Source organism: Cyclopterus lumpus, chromosome 23 (genome assembly GCF_009769545.1).
Source record: "Cyclopterus lumpus isolate fCycLum1 chromosome 23, fCycLum1.pri, whole genome shotgun sequence".
NCBI classification, from domain to species: Eukaryota; Metazoa; Chordata; class Actinopteri; order Perciformes; family Cyclopteridae; genus Cyclopterus; species Cyclopterus lumpus.
Window position 1 is genome coordinate 5,528,965 of NC_046988.1, and position 17,141 is coordinate 5,546,105.

General features: G+C 44.3%; 1 protein-coding gene across 1 annotated transcript in view; it reads left to right on the forward strand.

Annotated features, from left to right (window-relative positions):
- Positions 1–25: 25 nt before the first annotated feature.
- LOC117726099 (copine-8-like) overlaps positions 26–17,141 on the forward strand; it is a 62,688-nt gene continuing 45,572 nt past the window's right edge. Inside the window, 1 exon segment of the mRNA XM_034526174.1 lies at positions 26–333. Coding sequence (XP_034382065.1) covers positions 236–333 — 98 coding nt within the window. The 5' untranslated portion in view covers positions 26–235.

The window sequence follows — 17,141 nt, forward strand, 5'->3', positions numbered from 1 at the left end:
TCTCTCTCTCTCTCCCTCTCTCTCCCTCACGCTCTCCCTCTCTCCCCCTCTCTCCCTCTCTGTGGCCCCTTTGCTCCACTTCTCGCGGAGGAGGCGCGCACACAGTTCCTCGTTATCCTCCTTCGCCGCTCGACAGAAAAGGAAAAAAAAAGGGGGCTGGACCACAGAGAGAAAAAGAATTGGGAGGGGGGTGAAAAGAAAAGGCAAAACCTTTTTTTATTAATTTTTTGACAGGATGAACGACAGTTTCCTGAACATGGCGTCGATAGGCGACTTCGACCCGCTCAACGTGTCTATTCCTGCGACCAAAGTTGAAATCACAGTGTCCTGCAGGTAGGGGAATGCGTCTCTCTGCTTTATTAACCTGCTTCCTTCTTTGCGGAAAAACACCGAGCTGGAAGTCACCTGCACTTCAACTCCGTCCAAGTTTACGCGTAGTTTCCCTTTCGGAAACAACACTTTTTCCACGTAACATTGTCGCCGTGTTTTTTTTTGCCTTACTTTTCATCGACTCTTAGCAGCGCTAGCTTAATTAGAAAAGTGCCCCACTTTTGTCTACTTCAACGCTGTGGAAACGAACTAGTTCGTGGCGCGGACGCCGAGCTGTCAGGTCGAAGGGCTGCATGTCTGACGTGAATACGGAGCGTTTAAACCCGTCCGCTCGAACTCCCTTTGAAGTGCCCGGCGGCGCGTTTAGCTCCACGTTACTGCGCCGCGTGCGCTGCTGACAGTGACACCATTGTGTTGTGTGGCTGTTCCCGTTGAGACAACGTAGTGGCGCAATAGGGATGGTAGGATGAGGTCAAACTGATTTAATTAAAAAAAAGAAGAACACAAAAAAGGGATGTCTGATGAGTGAGGTATTAATGAGTTATTACTGATAATTCAAGCATTCCATACTGTGTCTGCCTTCTTTGTTGTTCAGTATACGTGACAAGCTGAACGGTGGTCTCGTGGCTGGTCGGTGACCTGTCGGGAGATGCGGGCATCATTTGTTTTGGCGCATAGTGGAAGCGCACAAAAGGTGTTCAAAGCATTACACGCGGTTATGGGCTGGTGTGTACTTAACCCTCTTTGAGAGAGGTCTCACTCTGCCATTCAGGGGAGGGGTTTTCCTTTCTGAATACAAGCAGGGTGAGAGATGCAGAGTATGTGGGTTATCTCTGCCCACAGGGAGGGCTACAGGCTGTGTGTTTTTACAGGGCAGCCACATTTTGGTAAAAGGCCCCCTCCCCAGTAAGGGAATCCAATTAAACGAGTCACCTCCATCGAATGAAAGAGGTCACAATTGCTGTTGTGTCTTTGTTTTGTTTCATCATCATCATCGTACAATAGAGAGGTTGTTTAGTAAACATTTCAATGCGTGTGATGGAGAGAAAAAAAGAAGAAGAAAAAAAGATCAGTTGACACTGTGCATTATAGCCTCACATGCCCGAAGCTGTCAGTGTAAACAGGTTGCTGTGTATGGGAGTTCCTCTATATTGAGGAATGAACTGACAGGGGACAGTGTGCCTGTGTATCCGAGGATATGTAAACATGTTATGCAAATGTTGAACAGAAATATTCTCGTAAAAACCTTTCCTGAATCTGGAGGAAAATGTGTCCCTTTACCAGAGGTTGGACGGCCGCTCCAATGCAATGAATTAAATGGAGACACCTTTTGCATGTTGGCGTTGTTGCGGCACTCCTTTGCCGCCAGTGTATTGTTGTGGTTTTGGTTGTTGTTGTTGTCTTTTGTTGTTGTTTTAGTTTTTTCTTTCAAACACAATGTCTCATATGCTCCTGGTTGGATTGTCATGATATTTGAAGAGTTTGTTTTGCCAATAACACAATGGCCATTTTGCCTTTTATGAGAGAGAAAGGAGATGACATGAAGCAAAGAGCCACAGGCAGGACTTTAACACTGGTTCCTAAATTAAGGACTCAGCCTTGGGACATGGGGTATTTGCCCAACCAGGTGCACAGCAAATGTTCATTTCTGGAATATCAATCAATTGGAATTGACTTGAAACATGCATGGATCCATCTATCCGTTTGATTTCCATTAATTGGTTTAATTAGAGTGCTTTACAATTAAGGCCATATATCAAATCTCAGTGTTCTGATTTTGGTTTTAGTTCATGATACAGTATCTTTAGGCTCTGTAAATGACTGAGGGTCTTGATGCTGACACTATTCAAAGCTCAAACTTTATGTGACGTTACTAGTCTAAGAGGAGAGGACATAAATGGCTTCCTTTCCTGCCTGAATCCATCAGATTAGGTTTTAGCAGCATCTCCTTAGTAACAGAGAGACAATGTCATCTTCCAGCAGAATAAATGAACATGTTGGGCAGAGCTAGTGCCTGAGTCACCCAACCCCCAGGGGTGTGTGTGTGGGGGGGTCTTGGTGCCGATCCTCCAACCCGAGGTAGAGCGGGAATGTCATGGTAACGGCCAGGTGTGTGTTTGTGTGGGCATATAACATATACATTGTGCGTTTGTGCTTATTTTGAGTGGATATGAAGGGCAGTGTGCAATATCCCAATGGTGACTACTTTTTAAAGTTTCCCTCTGTGTGTGCGTGTGTCTGTTTGTGTGTGTGTGTCTGTTTGTGGGGGGGGGGTTGGTTCATTCACAGAGATTCAGAGCGAGGGCGGGACAAAAGTTTTCATCTGAACAGGTCACTTAGTTGAGTCTGAGCATCCTGTGGAAATGAGTGTGACGATCTGCAATGATGATAAACTGGTTTGGCTTGTTTCCAGTGCCTTCTGGAAAAATCTTATCATTTTGGTTTTAAGATGTTGACCTGTTCCTGGGAAAACTAAAAGGGGCCATTTGCCAACAAGTGACATAATCATCTTTTTGCTTACAATTTCAATGTGATATTCATGCTTATTACGCCTCTTTGAGACACTGAATGACTTTGTTTTATTTTCTCTTCCAATGGGGTAAAGAGAGGGAGAAGAAAGCGCGAAAAGAAAAAATGAGGCTCAGAGAGACTTGGAGCAGACGCTCTCCTCATGTAATTGTTGTGTAGCCGGTGGCGACTTAACCCTTGCAGAAATATTGACCCTTAGCCTGCATCTCCAGTTAATTCCGATAATGCTGATGCTATGGGGATACGAAGTTAGAGCTAGGCTCAGATGCTGAGCTGAAGACATTTTGTTGATCGATGGGAGAGCCCTAGGAGTCAACGGGGATCGATGCGCTACCGACTCCTGCCCGCTGCCCCGCACAAAGGCACACATGCATAAAAGTATGTTCACACATGCCAAGGGTCCAACTATGAAGGGCCGTGCGCACAAACTATTCCTCACTCGAACAGTCACAGAAGAATAAATGACTCCCTGATGCACTGACTAGGGGACTCTGCTGTGAGTGGCCTCAAGTCCAAATATTCCATTATGTCATTGATCGGGCCAGTACACTGGTTGTTACTACTCATATTTCATGCTTTTTCTTGCAGAATATGTCTTGGCATTTGGTTTGTTTGATGAGTCTCAAATTGCTACTGCACAATAATTCATATATATATGTGTATTGATTGAGTCAGCCCAATAGGGCAGATACCATCCTGTTATTATTTCTTTGGTATATGTGTACAGGGGCTGTAATTGAATCTGTGTGTATGCTTGACTGTGTTTTCCTATTATTTGTAAGAGCAGGCTGGGCATCAAACCGCAGTACTGTTGTGCCACCGGACAAAATGTGACTATAGCTTGCAGGAGCATCAAATGCTTATGTTTGTGCCTTTGTTATTTGGAGAACAGGACAGAAAAAGGGGAGGGGGGGGGGCATGCAGCAAGGACGCTGCAGGACGCTGCCAAGGTGAGCTGGAGGTGGCCCCCGTCAAAGACATCTCTTTTAGTAATTTTTTATATTGATACTGAAACTCAGGTATCAACAGTTGCAAACAATACCCAGAGATGAGAAAACGAACACCAACTTTCCGTTGTTAACATTTCTGGGTAGCACTGTGCTGTGTTGCTCTCGGTCTGAAGTCGGAGAGAAAGAGAATGTCAGCCGACATATTTGCATTCAGAGCAAAATTGTCCCACAGTAATGCAGATTACAAAATGTTCACTTCAATCTGGCTGTTGCTAATCTCCAACCGTGGATCAAAAAGATGAGTGTTATGTTATTGGTGGAACGCTTCATTTTCGGTTGTTTCTTTAGTCTGCAGCTCATCTCTTTCTCCCACCAGCATGATAGAAGAGTGAGAATAACAATAACAAGCTTGACAAATGACCCTGAGAGAGATTTAGGATGGTTTTTGGATAAAATCAAAACAGTTTTTCCCAACAATCTCTCTCTCTCTCTCTCTCTCTCTCTCTCTCTCTCTCATCCCAGCAATGTCAACAAACATTGGAACTGTTGACAATAATAACTCTCTCCTCTTCCGTCTACCTGGAAATAATTAAAGAATACAACCCATTAATTTCCTCAATCCATTGTTGCCACAACATAATGATTGTGGCTTGCAGGAAAAGAGGAGAGAGAGGTGATTTAAAAAAAGAAGAAAAGGTATGCATAACCATGTGTGTGTGTTCTTACAACCTGATAAATATGAACACGCGGTTCTTGAGTACGACCATCTGAGTGAAAGTCAATATATATTATTTTGCCTTATGAGGCATCTTAAGATTTAAAAAAGTAAAAAATGATTGGTATTAATACATCTCAATCATCATATACCTAACATGCTTTATCCATGTCTAAAAAGGTTCCTGATTTCAGTAAAACTGGATTCAGAAATATGAAAAGAGGCCAATTTTGAAAACAAGGTAATATTTGTTCAGGCCTGAAGGCTGAAATACGCGACTGCTGTGATCCTAATGGGTTCACTCAGAAAATGTGTCATCCTGTCAGCTTCAAACCACTAGTAGTCCTCCGGCTTCAGGTATTTCTTTACATGCAAAATATGAGTAATAATTAACGATAATTTGATGCGAGTATGTTGCAAGACTTCTGGTTTACTAGTAGTCAAAGCAGACAAAGAATCATGTATCTATCTCAGGGAAGCACAGATGAGACTTGACGCAACAGTGGACCTCATGTAAATTCCACACAGAGGCTGGATTACTGCAGAGAGAATGCAGGCTTCATATGCTTCGTCATATGCGTCAAATGCTTCGTCATGGTGGAAAACCTGCCCTTTGTCTCATTTTGAGCCGGCCCATTTCGCAGCATGGCTAGTCAGTTGTGTTGATTACGCAACCAGCAAAGTATTTGTACAGGAGAAAGGTGTGTATCTCTGTGTGTGCGTTTGTATTTCTGTGGGCATAAGTACACTTGCTGTTGCCCATTTCAACCTTTTTTTGTGTATTTCTAAATAGCCTTGTTTGTGTTTAAAGGAATTAGTTTCTCCCTCAAAGCACAGTTGTACTTTTTGTGAAAACCAATATAGTGGCCATTAGCAACACCAACAGCTCTGCCTGAGCCAGCGCTCAATGCAGGTTGCGGTGCACCATGGATTTTTAAGGCTGACATGATGCCAATAGTTTAGGATTAAAGTATTCCGAATTGATCCTTCTATCCATTTAGCTTCTGCTTTCCCCAGGCCGGGTCGCGGGGGGGCAGCAGGCTTAGTTGTTCCAGACGCCGACCCGCTTGTCCGTCTCACGCTCCATTTTACCCTCACTCGTGAACGAGACCCCGAGGTACTTCAACTCCCTTGCTTGGGGCATATAGGATTCTGAATGTACGTCTGTATGTTAAACTGTATAAGTTATATAAAAGATGACAGACAAATGATCAGCTGGCGAAGTAATCCATGTATCATTGTAGTACTGACATCGAAAATAATATCACACCACCCCGAGCACTGACATGTTACAATCCACCTTGAGCTGTAAAGGGAAGCTGCCGTCTACCAGCAGAATGCCAAGAAGTAATCAAGATTCCGATTGATAATATTTTGTTGAATTGACACTTTGGATTCGAGTGAAGTCGAAGTCGGTGAGGCTGCTGTTAAGGCGTTTGCTTTGTGAAGAGATGATTTAGTGTCGATGTAGTGCAGACAATCTTATGAAAAGATTTACAGTATTTTCCAGTCCCAAAGTCTTTCCGCAAATGAAGAAAAACATATGAATCTTCTCATTGACTGCAATGTATTTTTGTCTCTGTATTTGTTTTGGAGCAACGTTTATATATATAAAATGTTCAAAGAAGTTGGAGAGAACACATAAATAACCACATCCTAATTAAAAGTCAGAAGCCCTCCATTATGCTAGCGTTACTTTTGTCAGCTTTTATCATGTAAGTCTTAGTCCCCCAATTGTTAGTTGTTGTCATATTTAGTCAACACAACCTATTTTATCATCATTATTCATTTTTGTTCTCGTCTTGTCGGCCTCAGTTTGTGTTTAATGAGGTCGGCGCCGTCTCGTCAGTCATGGGCGGGAAGGTGGTTGACATATCCAGTCGTAGTTTTCGTTAACAAACACTGCGATATATGCCAACAGCGGTTTGGTGGAATGGAACCATGAGCAGCAGATGGATGGAAACACACTTCAGGTTTTTTTGGCCACAGCCAAGAAACGGCTGAAAATGAGGGTAAATGGAGGCTGTCACAAAAACAAATGCAGACTTTGGACAAGTGAGTGAAGATTCAAGGGAAAACTTGGCATTTCAGAATTAATTTGGACTCCAGGCCATTGCTGTAATTATGAATGCGTCATGTTGAAAAATTATCATTCAGAAAGGATTATAGATTTTAAGATGTGTTTTTCCTTGCTCTGTGCTGTATCATTTAGCAGTGAGCCCCGTGAGCCATTGCTGGCAGCAAAGTATTTTTCAAAGAGATAATGTAAAGCTAAGATGTTAGTCTGAGACTCTTGCCCGAGGGCCACATGCTCTAAATTGTATCCGGTGACCCCCGTGGACTTCACGCCATTGATTTTATGGATTCACATTTTAAAACTCGCCAGGAACTACAGAATACCTTTCCCCACACAGCTTTTACATTTCCCTCCAGGTGTTGGGGTGGGGGGGCTGAACCACTTAACCCTGCAACCCCGCTCCTTAACATCACGAGTCATGTGCGACCGGCTATCCATTTTCAGGCTGCTCACTCCCACTCCGTCTATGGGAAGTGATTGCGTTGACCTTTCTGGCCCCATAGAACTCTCATAATGGTTGTCTTATTGAAGACACCGCTGACAACCAACACTTTGAAGGGGAAGACGGGGTCGCCCGCTGAGCGCCGGTTCAATGCCAGCCGAAATCACAAAAGAATGTGTGCGAGTGTGCGCGGTGACACGACGGACGGTAACTTTCTTCTTCTTCTTTTCCCCCCGTGTGTTTACATGTGCTTCTGAGCAGCAGGGAGCGCAAATGATTTTTGGGATGAGAGCACAGCGGAGCTGGCAATCAGCGAGACAAAGCTATATTGAAGAAGCCCTTTCTGAGCTGCCACAAATTGACACCATTGTCTTGTCCCGACTTGTCTTACCGAACCTCGCTGCACAGAGTGTGTTTTTGGCAGCGATCGGAGTGTGTTTACGTGCATCTGTGAGACTTTCTGTGTGTGTTCTGTAATCAGGTTTTCCTTCTGGTCAGGTCAGTTAAGATTTATGCACTCGGAGGGAATTACTATCGATCGCCTTCATTGTGTTATTCTCCACAAGTCACCAGACCCTATGTGCACTTTGTCACAACGCGCGCGTGTGTGTGTGTGTGTGTGTGTGTGTGTGCGTGTGTCTGTCTGTGTTGCACTGTAACCACACACTTTCTGGGAATGCTCACAATGGTGCACTGCCTCCACTCCATGCATCAGGCTGTACAGCTGCAGTGAAAAATGGATTGATAAAGTTTATCTGTTGGAGAAGTCAAGGTCCAACGCACACACACACACACACACAAACACACACACACCAGAGCCACTCTACTTCTACATGCAGAAGCAATAAATGGAGGGGTAATAGGTGTACACGCTGACCTTACTCTCAAGGTGAGACAACTGTGGTGTTATTTTAAAACGCAGGTGATAAAACATGGACTCAAGGACACACACATAAATACTCCTCCCTCAAAGGCAAGCTAACAAATATGGATGCGTACAAATAGGAGACTTACCATAACATAGCAGCACAAGGGATAGGCATTTTCGGGAGCTCTCGGATTGTCAGTGTGGCACAGATTTAAACTATTCGACAAGTGAGATTACTTGACATACAGTAAATCACCCTCACAGCGCTGTTCACAGCCAGAGAGCGATACAGAGGGGAGAGGGTAACACCGGCTGGCTTAATGAAGTCATCTCCACCCCCGGCCTCGGCCTGCACATCCAACTATGCCTGTGTGTTCCTCTCACAAGCGTAAGCATACACAAGCCCACAGCGCACGCAAAGGAGACATGGAGGTTGATTCTGTACGAGGGGAGTCGGAGAGAGAAACACCTCCATCATCCTCCCTCCCTCTTCCCTCTTGCCTCGTTGTCGCCTATGGTAGCATCATCAACACAAACAAACACACGCCGAATGACGGACAGCGCGAGCCTACACACTCACGCCGTCCGTCATCCTGTAGCCCAATTATTCAGACAGACAGACAGACAGACACGTGCAGACACAATCACAAACCACACACACACTGCACATAGGCACAAAGATAGTTACACACATGCACGGCTACTGAACGCACAATTTGGCTGCTTGACAAATACCATCTGAGCATGTCAACACTGACATTGTAGTGTACACATATATACTGCTTGACTATATATGAATTCTAAAAACACATTAGACAAATACCATCTTTTAGTGACTATCTCACCCTCAGTCCGTCTGGTTCAGTATGTGAAGCAGACTAGACATTGGACATTTGACATTTGTCCGCATTGAGCCAAGCGTACGAAGGCCGGTGACGTGTTGACGGAGGAAACTACAGGCGAGGTGGAGTAAACTGCAGTGAAAGCGCTGACAAAGGCAATTAAGGTAGAATGCCACTCGCACAGATGTGTGGCTGTGGGTTGTCTGTGACTTGTGTGTATTGTGTTGCACATGTCTGTGTGTAAAATGGATAGTAGGGTGGCATATTTGTGTGTGGGTGTGTGTCTGTGTGTGTGTGTGTGTGCGCGCACTGAGATGTTCTCTTGGCTCTCCCAGCCCTTGTCAAGAAGAATTAGGGCAGCCCTCTTAGAGAAGCAGAGAGAGAGAATACAAGCTGATGATGCTCCCCTTCAGTGTGTGTGTGTGTGTGTGTGTGTGTGTGTGAGAGAGAGGGGGGGGGGGGGGGGGGGGGGTTGTGCCAGCATGTGCTTTTCTTCATGCTCTGTAACAAATGGTCATCAGTAGCAAATTGGATAGTAAAAAAAAAAAAGCAGAGGGAAATAAGTGATGGGAGAAAGAACATAGAGGAGAACAAGGAGAGACACGCAGGTACCTGTAGCATTGTGCTCAGCGACCTGTTGACAACATCTGAGCATGCCCAGTGGTCTCCTCTCGCTCCACATGTTTCTAAGAATATTCCAGGCCTGTTGCTAAGCACGCACGCACGTGCAATCTCTCTCTCAGCTCAGAGTCCTGGTGCATGTGATGCACGCGAAGGCCAGGCGACTAGAACCTTTGTTGAAATGTAAATGCACACCAGTGTCTTTGATAAAAACAGCACGTTTAACATCCCAACTGGAAAACACTTCAGTTGTAGTCAGAATGTTTAAAGTGTGACATTAAAAGCACTCGAGTTCAAGGTCTTTCAAGATATCATCAGAGGAATACTATTTTTTTTTTTAAACAGACGTTTTAGTGATAAGAGGAAAACCTTTCCCTAATTCTAGTGTATGATGTGTCTGTTACGTTCATTGCATAATGCATGAGGTGTGTTAGACCCTGTTATGAGCCCTTAAAGCTCCGTTGAACGGTGGTATTAACATTTAAAGAGAGGACTCCCAGGAACGTGAAAGGATTTCTTCCCCTCAGCATCCACACTCAACACGGTCTGCAGCTTTTTGCAGCTTTTATCTGCTTCACCTTACTGTGGCTTTGTGGATCGGCAGGTTTGTACCTCAGCGGGCAAAAACAGCTTCTCAGAGTTGACTCTTTGTCTCCTGAGGAATGAGTGGTTCCTTGTGGCTCTGCAGCTCTCCCATCCGTAGCAAACTCGGTGGCGGTGGGGAAATTGAACTCGCCGTGTGTCATTGCGAGTCTTTCTTTTGCCGGTGTTTGTAGTCGCACTTTCACTCTAATTTCAGATTAGTCCCCTCAGCAGAAATAGTCTCGTTGTCTTCCACCCAGCGTTATCTTTATCCCATGGTTTATTAAATCTGGAATACTGGACCTACCAGGTTGCTCCAGGTGGTTATTTGCATGTACAGTATCTACATGTGTGTAAATGTATCTAGTTCAGTGAGAGGTGGAGTCTCACAGAATCTATTCAGGTCACGGTCAATCTGAGAGAGAGAGAGAGGGAGAAGAAGGCAAACAGAAGACAGGAGTTAATGCTCCGGGCTCCCACCGAGAAGAGGACAGAACAGGAGACGGGTAGACTAGTTGGAAATACTGCAGTAATAAAGAGGAGTAATGGTGTCAAAGCAGTGGAGAACATCTCCAGCTCAAGCAGAGAGGTGAAGCAGAAGAAATGAGATGAAGAGCATCGGGCTCGAGAGCAGCGACTTGCAGGTATCAAACCGCTGACCAGAAATACCAGAGTGATGCGAATCTGTGTCATAGAACTATCAGATTACATCTCTGGATGAAAACCAGCCATTAGAATACATGTCAGTCGATGGCACTGATCAGGAGGACCAGTTCAGTTATGATGATGAAGCTGCCGTCCTCTGAAGCTGAATTTATAAAGCGACATAACCTATACTGCAACATGACTTTTAATGCTATTGGCAGGCATTTAAAATTATACTCATACAATAAATTTATTCATAACCAAAGCTGCTTTTGCCTTCCAATGTGATTTGTGTATTTTGAGCCAAACATCCACAGAACATGTCACATCACTTTACTCATACAGGTAGCAATGTTTTATGGCTTATTGATTATAAAACTGAAACTCAAATACCCGCTGAAATGAGCATATTCGGAAGTGCAGTCGTCACAAGATCAAGCATTTGTTGGACAGAAGTGCTGGACAAATTTGTATACATTTTTTCTCCAATCTTGGCTTTTTATTTATGTAATATTGAATAATTTGACCCCTTCTGGCCTCAATTATTTAAATGAAGTGATAGAGGTTGGGTCTTTAGTAAAAGTGCTAACAACTGGCAGACATCTGACGGGTGAAAAAAGACCCCAACCAAAACACTTTGAAGGGGTCACAAACCAAAGAGGTTGGGATCCATCGTCTTAATATCGAAAGATAATCTGAACAGGCTGCAAAATAAATGTCAAATAGGTACCTCAAAATTGAGTAGATGTACTTCTACTCACTTTCCGCCACTAACTTTAAGCTAATAAACTAATTATAATTGTATTGAGAATGAATGAGAACCAATTCAAGGAATAATTCTCACCGCAAGGCCAGTGTTTAAACTTGTGCAGTATAATCCAAGTCTCGTTCATCCAGTCGTATGCTCCCCATTACACGCTGACCCCAAAACTTTGGAAATGCAAAAGACCTTTTTGGAGGTGAAGTATTCCTCTTGAGAACACAGACGTCATAATGCTGTAACCTTATTCCAGGAAAACAAACCAACCAGAGGGAATCGAACATATAATGACAAAGAAAGTGTAAACTTTGCACAGAAGGGGAAACAGTTCTTTCAGAAAAGATGAGGACGTCTTCACTCATTTAGTCTCTTTACAATAATGATGAATGATATTCGCAGCAGCTGTGTCTACCACAACGCTACATCTAGCTCAATGTATGACATATATAAGATAGTCAGCGTGAGCCGCAGCCTCTATACTCTACACCCCCACGTTCTGGAGCTGTTAAACCCCCCTCCTCTTTCACACTCTCGGCTTTTCTTCATCATCTTCGATCTCACACACAAACACGCACTCAAACACACACACACACAACTTCCTCTTTTGCGATACGGTTTGGTACAGCTCTTCTTTATCTCTGCTTTTAACCTGAACCCACTCTCTTTTCCTCTCCTCTCATCTCCACACACCTCCAGTGGGCTAAAAACCCAATTTATTCTTGATGTGCAGGCGAGGGTTGTGAGGGTACCCGGGGGAGTTGTGCTGTTGTGTCGTCAGGTAACACACTGCCAGGGACACGGCATCTCTAGACAGGCCGAAATGTATTCACTACAACAAAAATAGGAGGGGACGAGAGAAAAACGTGTTGAAATGATAAAGGGGTAAATTGGAGATGAGAGAGAGAGAAGCAAGAGGGGAGATGAAGGGGACAAGAGGAAAATAGATCAGGGGAAGGAGGAAAGTGGGGGAGGGGAAGGAAGAGGAAGGGTCAAGCTCGGGAGGAGGGGACGGGGGTAAAATGGTGAGCGCCACAAATACCACAGCACTGATGGAATCCCTGGTCGAGTGGAAAACACACACACACACACACACACACACACAGCAAACACACACACACAACACACAATTGTCAAGTCAGTCAAGTGGCCCCAATTGGCTGTCAGTAGTTGCCATGGTTACCATCCCTACTCTTGCTGTCATCGTGTGGCTCTCCCCAGTGGGCAGACGCACAGAGGTGTGTCTTCCACCTCCCGTGCGTTTGACATAATTACGGAGTTGTCATTACAGTAAAGATGCTGCTTCATCGACTCTCTGTCGTTTGTCCCTTCTTTCATTTTTTTTTTTAACTCTCTCGTAGACAACACATTAGTATAATGTGTGTGTTTACAACCCATCTGGTGTCAGATTTAACTTCCTGTCGCTGGGACTGACAGCTGTCAGAGGAAATGCGTCGGATGCATGGCCTGGATGCCACAGAACTGGACTGGTATAGGGAGGAGATAAGGCACGGTCTGACAGTAACGTGGACGCTTTGATCAGATCTGAGATCAGCACTGTCATATCTGGTGGCATGGTATTTTTTGCTCGTTAATGTGTAAGGTACATATACCTTAAAATTATATATACATGTATTTTAAAAACGGTGACATTAATAGTGATTCCCTTTGCAGACGATGTGGTTTAAAAAACAAACCAAAAACAGCACTTACTCATTTATTTGAGTTTGTGACTGTTTTCAAAACAATGCCACCATGGCATTTTGAGAAAATCTATTGGCTTGTTTATTTTAAGAAGTCGGAGAACGTGCATAACCCATAAAGTGATACTCCAAAATGTGGAGATGACCTGTTTCCACTGCAGAGCGACGCAACCTTGAAGATGATCTGGTTTGATGGCTTTGTCACATGGACTGTTCGTTGGGGATTCAGATCGCATTTTTGAATGTGCGGTATAGTTTCTACCGCGGAACAGGATCTAGTCTGCCAGAAATGTTTTCCATTTATTGCGTCTAGATTTAAAGGGGGGGGGGGGATAGTTTAACTGAACTAATCATTTCAAGTCACAAACTCATGTCACCACTGCTGACTGCTTCTCAGTACAATGCAGGTATTTATGACTCCAACACTGTAATGTTGCTCTGCGTCATCCGTGGTCATTGTTCTTTTCTCGCTAATTGCCTTAAAAGCTGCACAGGTGAAAGCTTGAAAAGGGTGCTGCCATGGGACGTGTCCGTTGGCAGGGGAGAAAACAATTTGCATATATCTAAACATATCGTCATAGACTGCATGTCTGCATCCTTTTTCTTTTCTTTTTCATCACAGCATCGGCCACCGCGTATCCCCCCGTGTGAAGGCTGACTCTTATGGTTGCATTTGATCGGACTATTCGCATTGTGTTTCAGTCACATGTGGTCGGAGATTAGAAGAGCGATGAAGACAAGAGGGGAAAAATGTATTCACTCAGACTTGCGAAGCATTTCTTGTGTCACGTGTGCATCGGAAATAGTGAGAGCCAGCAGAAATGCCAAAGGTGGTGTTTTCTGTGGGGAAGGATGACGGAGAGTGTCTGCATATAACCACACCGAAGCAGAAAGCCTCGGGAAATCCATTGAAGGAATCGATATCTTATATATATTTTGACACGAACGAGGACTTCGCTTTAGCATTCACAGTCGGATTCCATCGCTTGTCTCCGTAGCCGATTAGTGGATTCATATATCCATCTGTTTCTATTAAGAGATGTGTTGTGCTGTCTTTTTATTTGACCAAAAAGGCATATAATCAAAATGACACATTGCTGGTGTGAGAATATAGCGTTTTTGGGAAACTCTCTGCTAAAAATACTAACACACTTTTTTAGTGTGGTACCTTTTTTTTTTTTCTTTCCTGCAGACCTCTCTTTGACTCGGATGGCAGCTTTCCGCTGCCTGCCTCTGGATGAAAAGAAGGAGAGAAAGAGAGAGAGAGAGAGAGAGAGAGAGAGAGAGAGAGAGAGAGAGAGAGCCATGACTCATTCACATTATCCTCTGAAGTGGAAATCCTGAAAATGTGTCTTACTCACCCCACACACACACACACACAGCTTATGTGCAGGGGGAGCCTAGGAGCCCATTTGGAGTGCCACCATGTGTGATGTGCTTTGAGCAGCAGCCAGTCAGTAAGGGGGAGCCTCACATTTCCTCTCAAAGGGAGAAAGTGTATTTTAACTTGTGTCCCAAACTGTACCTCCGACTGTTAAGGTGGGGGGGTGGGGGGCGGAGAAGAAGTGAGCCACCAGCCGGCAGCCACATGGTGCCACTTTATTGTAGTGTTTTCTGGCATATATACCGACGCGTGCAGTCGGCGGTGGTTTGTCAGGTTGAGAACATCCACCCCTTCTGATCTGATTGCAGATGGACCGGAACGATTGCCGGTGTTGTCTTGACACTAGATAAGGAGGTTAGTTCAACATGTGCAGAAGTCGAGGTAAAACACAATACCTTCAGGTCCGACCGCAAAGCCAGTGTTTTCATAATAACCATATCAAACCATTAGTCTTTCAAGTTGCTCCACAAAGTTATAGTTTGATTTGTGAAATGCTTCACATCCTCAAACAGCTGGGCACCAGGGTTTTTAGTAAATGTTTCTCAAACAGGCGAGGGGAGCTAAAACAATTAGTTGACTAATTGATTAGTTGGTGGAAATAACCATTATGAGTATCAGTTCATTTTTTTAAAAGTTATTTTCTGGTTGTCATGTCTCTGGTGTATTTTATGTCATCTTTAAGTGAATATTTTGATTAGTTAAAAACAAGACTTCTGAAGACGTCACCTTGTGACCAAGATATCAATTTAACGGAGAATGTACTAAATCTTTCAGACCTTGATGATCAATCAAATCTTTTTTTCATGCATTTTGTCTGTGTGGCTCGGTATGAAAGGACCCACAGACCGGTGCCGTTGGGGACCGCTGATCTACGGGACATGTTTACAAGTCATTTTCTCGACAAACGTTCATGCGATCGACTTTTACACTTGCCCGGTGTGATGCTCAGGACCCGAAGAAGAAGTTAAGGTTGTTCGGATGAGCGGCCCTCTGGAAAGCAAGCAGCGATACCGGAGGCCGAGCAATCAGCCCTTTTTGAGCCGGCATGTTTTGAGCGGGCTCTGCCCTAGTCTTTTACATTCCACTTGATTCCACTGTTACTAGGCAACAGCATCCCCCACCCTCACATGAGTTTTCCACGCTGGTTTGCCTAGAATATAATATGTATTCACTTATATACTCTGGCATGTGCTGTTAGAAAAAACAAAACACTTTGTGTAGTTTCTTTGACAACAACACAGCTGGTTGTTTTGTTTTTCTTGTCAAACTTTGGAGATTGTTTCAAGCGGTCGTGTTGTGCATGCACATGTGCACTCATTTGTGCAGGTGCCTAAATTACACAACTGGAGTTAAGTAGATTAAGTTGAGACATTCCCTACCCTCCTCAAAGCCTTCATCATTTGCAAATGGTTTATTTTCCTGCCAGTCAGCAGTCCCATCACCATCATTTGAGTACCAAAGAGAAATTGGCTTTGTACTGAAGCGGTAACTTCAGGCATCAGTCAAGGAGTATGGGGAGGAAAGGTTTTAGTACATCTTCTAAGCTCCATCCATGTTTTTCCGTTGCTTAGGACACACAAAACAATAGGTAAACACCTCCGGGTCCTTTTTTAGTCTGCAGTGCACCCGCTGTGTATCTTTGAATGATGGGAGGAAACACCGTAGTGACCTGCAACATCTAACCTGATCCAAACGTAACGGCTTGAAATTCCTCAAAAGTCTTGTCTTGATGACCAATGACCGTGCACAGTACCTTGACGTGTCCATCTAATATGAGTGACCCGATGTAACGAGTGAGTGACCTGACGAGGGTGTCTCTCTTTCTAGAGCAAACACGAGAGCGAGACGGAGAGAGGGGAATGCCACACTGTAGGTGCTGTTGATGAGTTCACACACCAAAAGAGAGGGCTGGAGAGGGAACAGAAAATGGCTACAGCTGAAAACCAGCTTGCAGCCTGGGTACTCTCCAGGTTCCAGGGCTTTGTCCGACAGCATTTCACAATCCCCGGGATGCAAAGGACGACTGGTAGCACCGCCCACATTTTCATTTCCCCTCCGCAAACCAGGAACCGCCAGGGCACCTTAAATAGATGAGCGGCTAGATTGGAGAGTAGATCTTAATTCTTATCGAGGCCCTTAATACACTCGAGTGGTTTAACCTCATTGACAAGTTAGTGATCCCAATCTCTCCTCTCCTCTCCGGACCATTAGGTGCCATCCCCATCCCCATCATTCAGCTCATTATTCACAAATCGGAATTAATGATACAGTTTTATTCCACTTCCATAGCAGGCCATTTAGTTTTCCACAGCCCTCCTCCTCCCTCTTTTTGGGGAACATAAATTCTTCACGGTTACCTTGAAGTCCGTCTCTGCTGATACTCAATGACAGAGGGCAGCGCAGTATATATATCACTGCAGAGAGTATGATGTTAGACATAGTGTTTTTCAAGCATGAAATGAGGGTCCATAAAAAAATCTGAATAACCATAAATAAAGAGGCTGATTATACCTGGATGTGGAGCCTGGACATGTAGCTCATTTTGTCTTCTAGTGTTGGGTTTAACGGAAAAAAAACAACTCCTTTGTGCTCACTGTGGGAATTGAAATGCCGGAGGAGAGAAGCTCATCGTGGCGAACGCTGTGGTACATCCATCATTTCAAATACTTTTTTGTATATTCTCACACCTCGGGTTG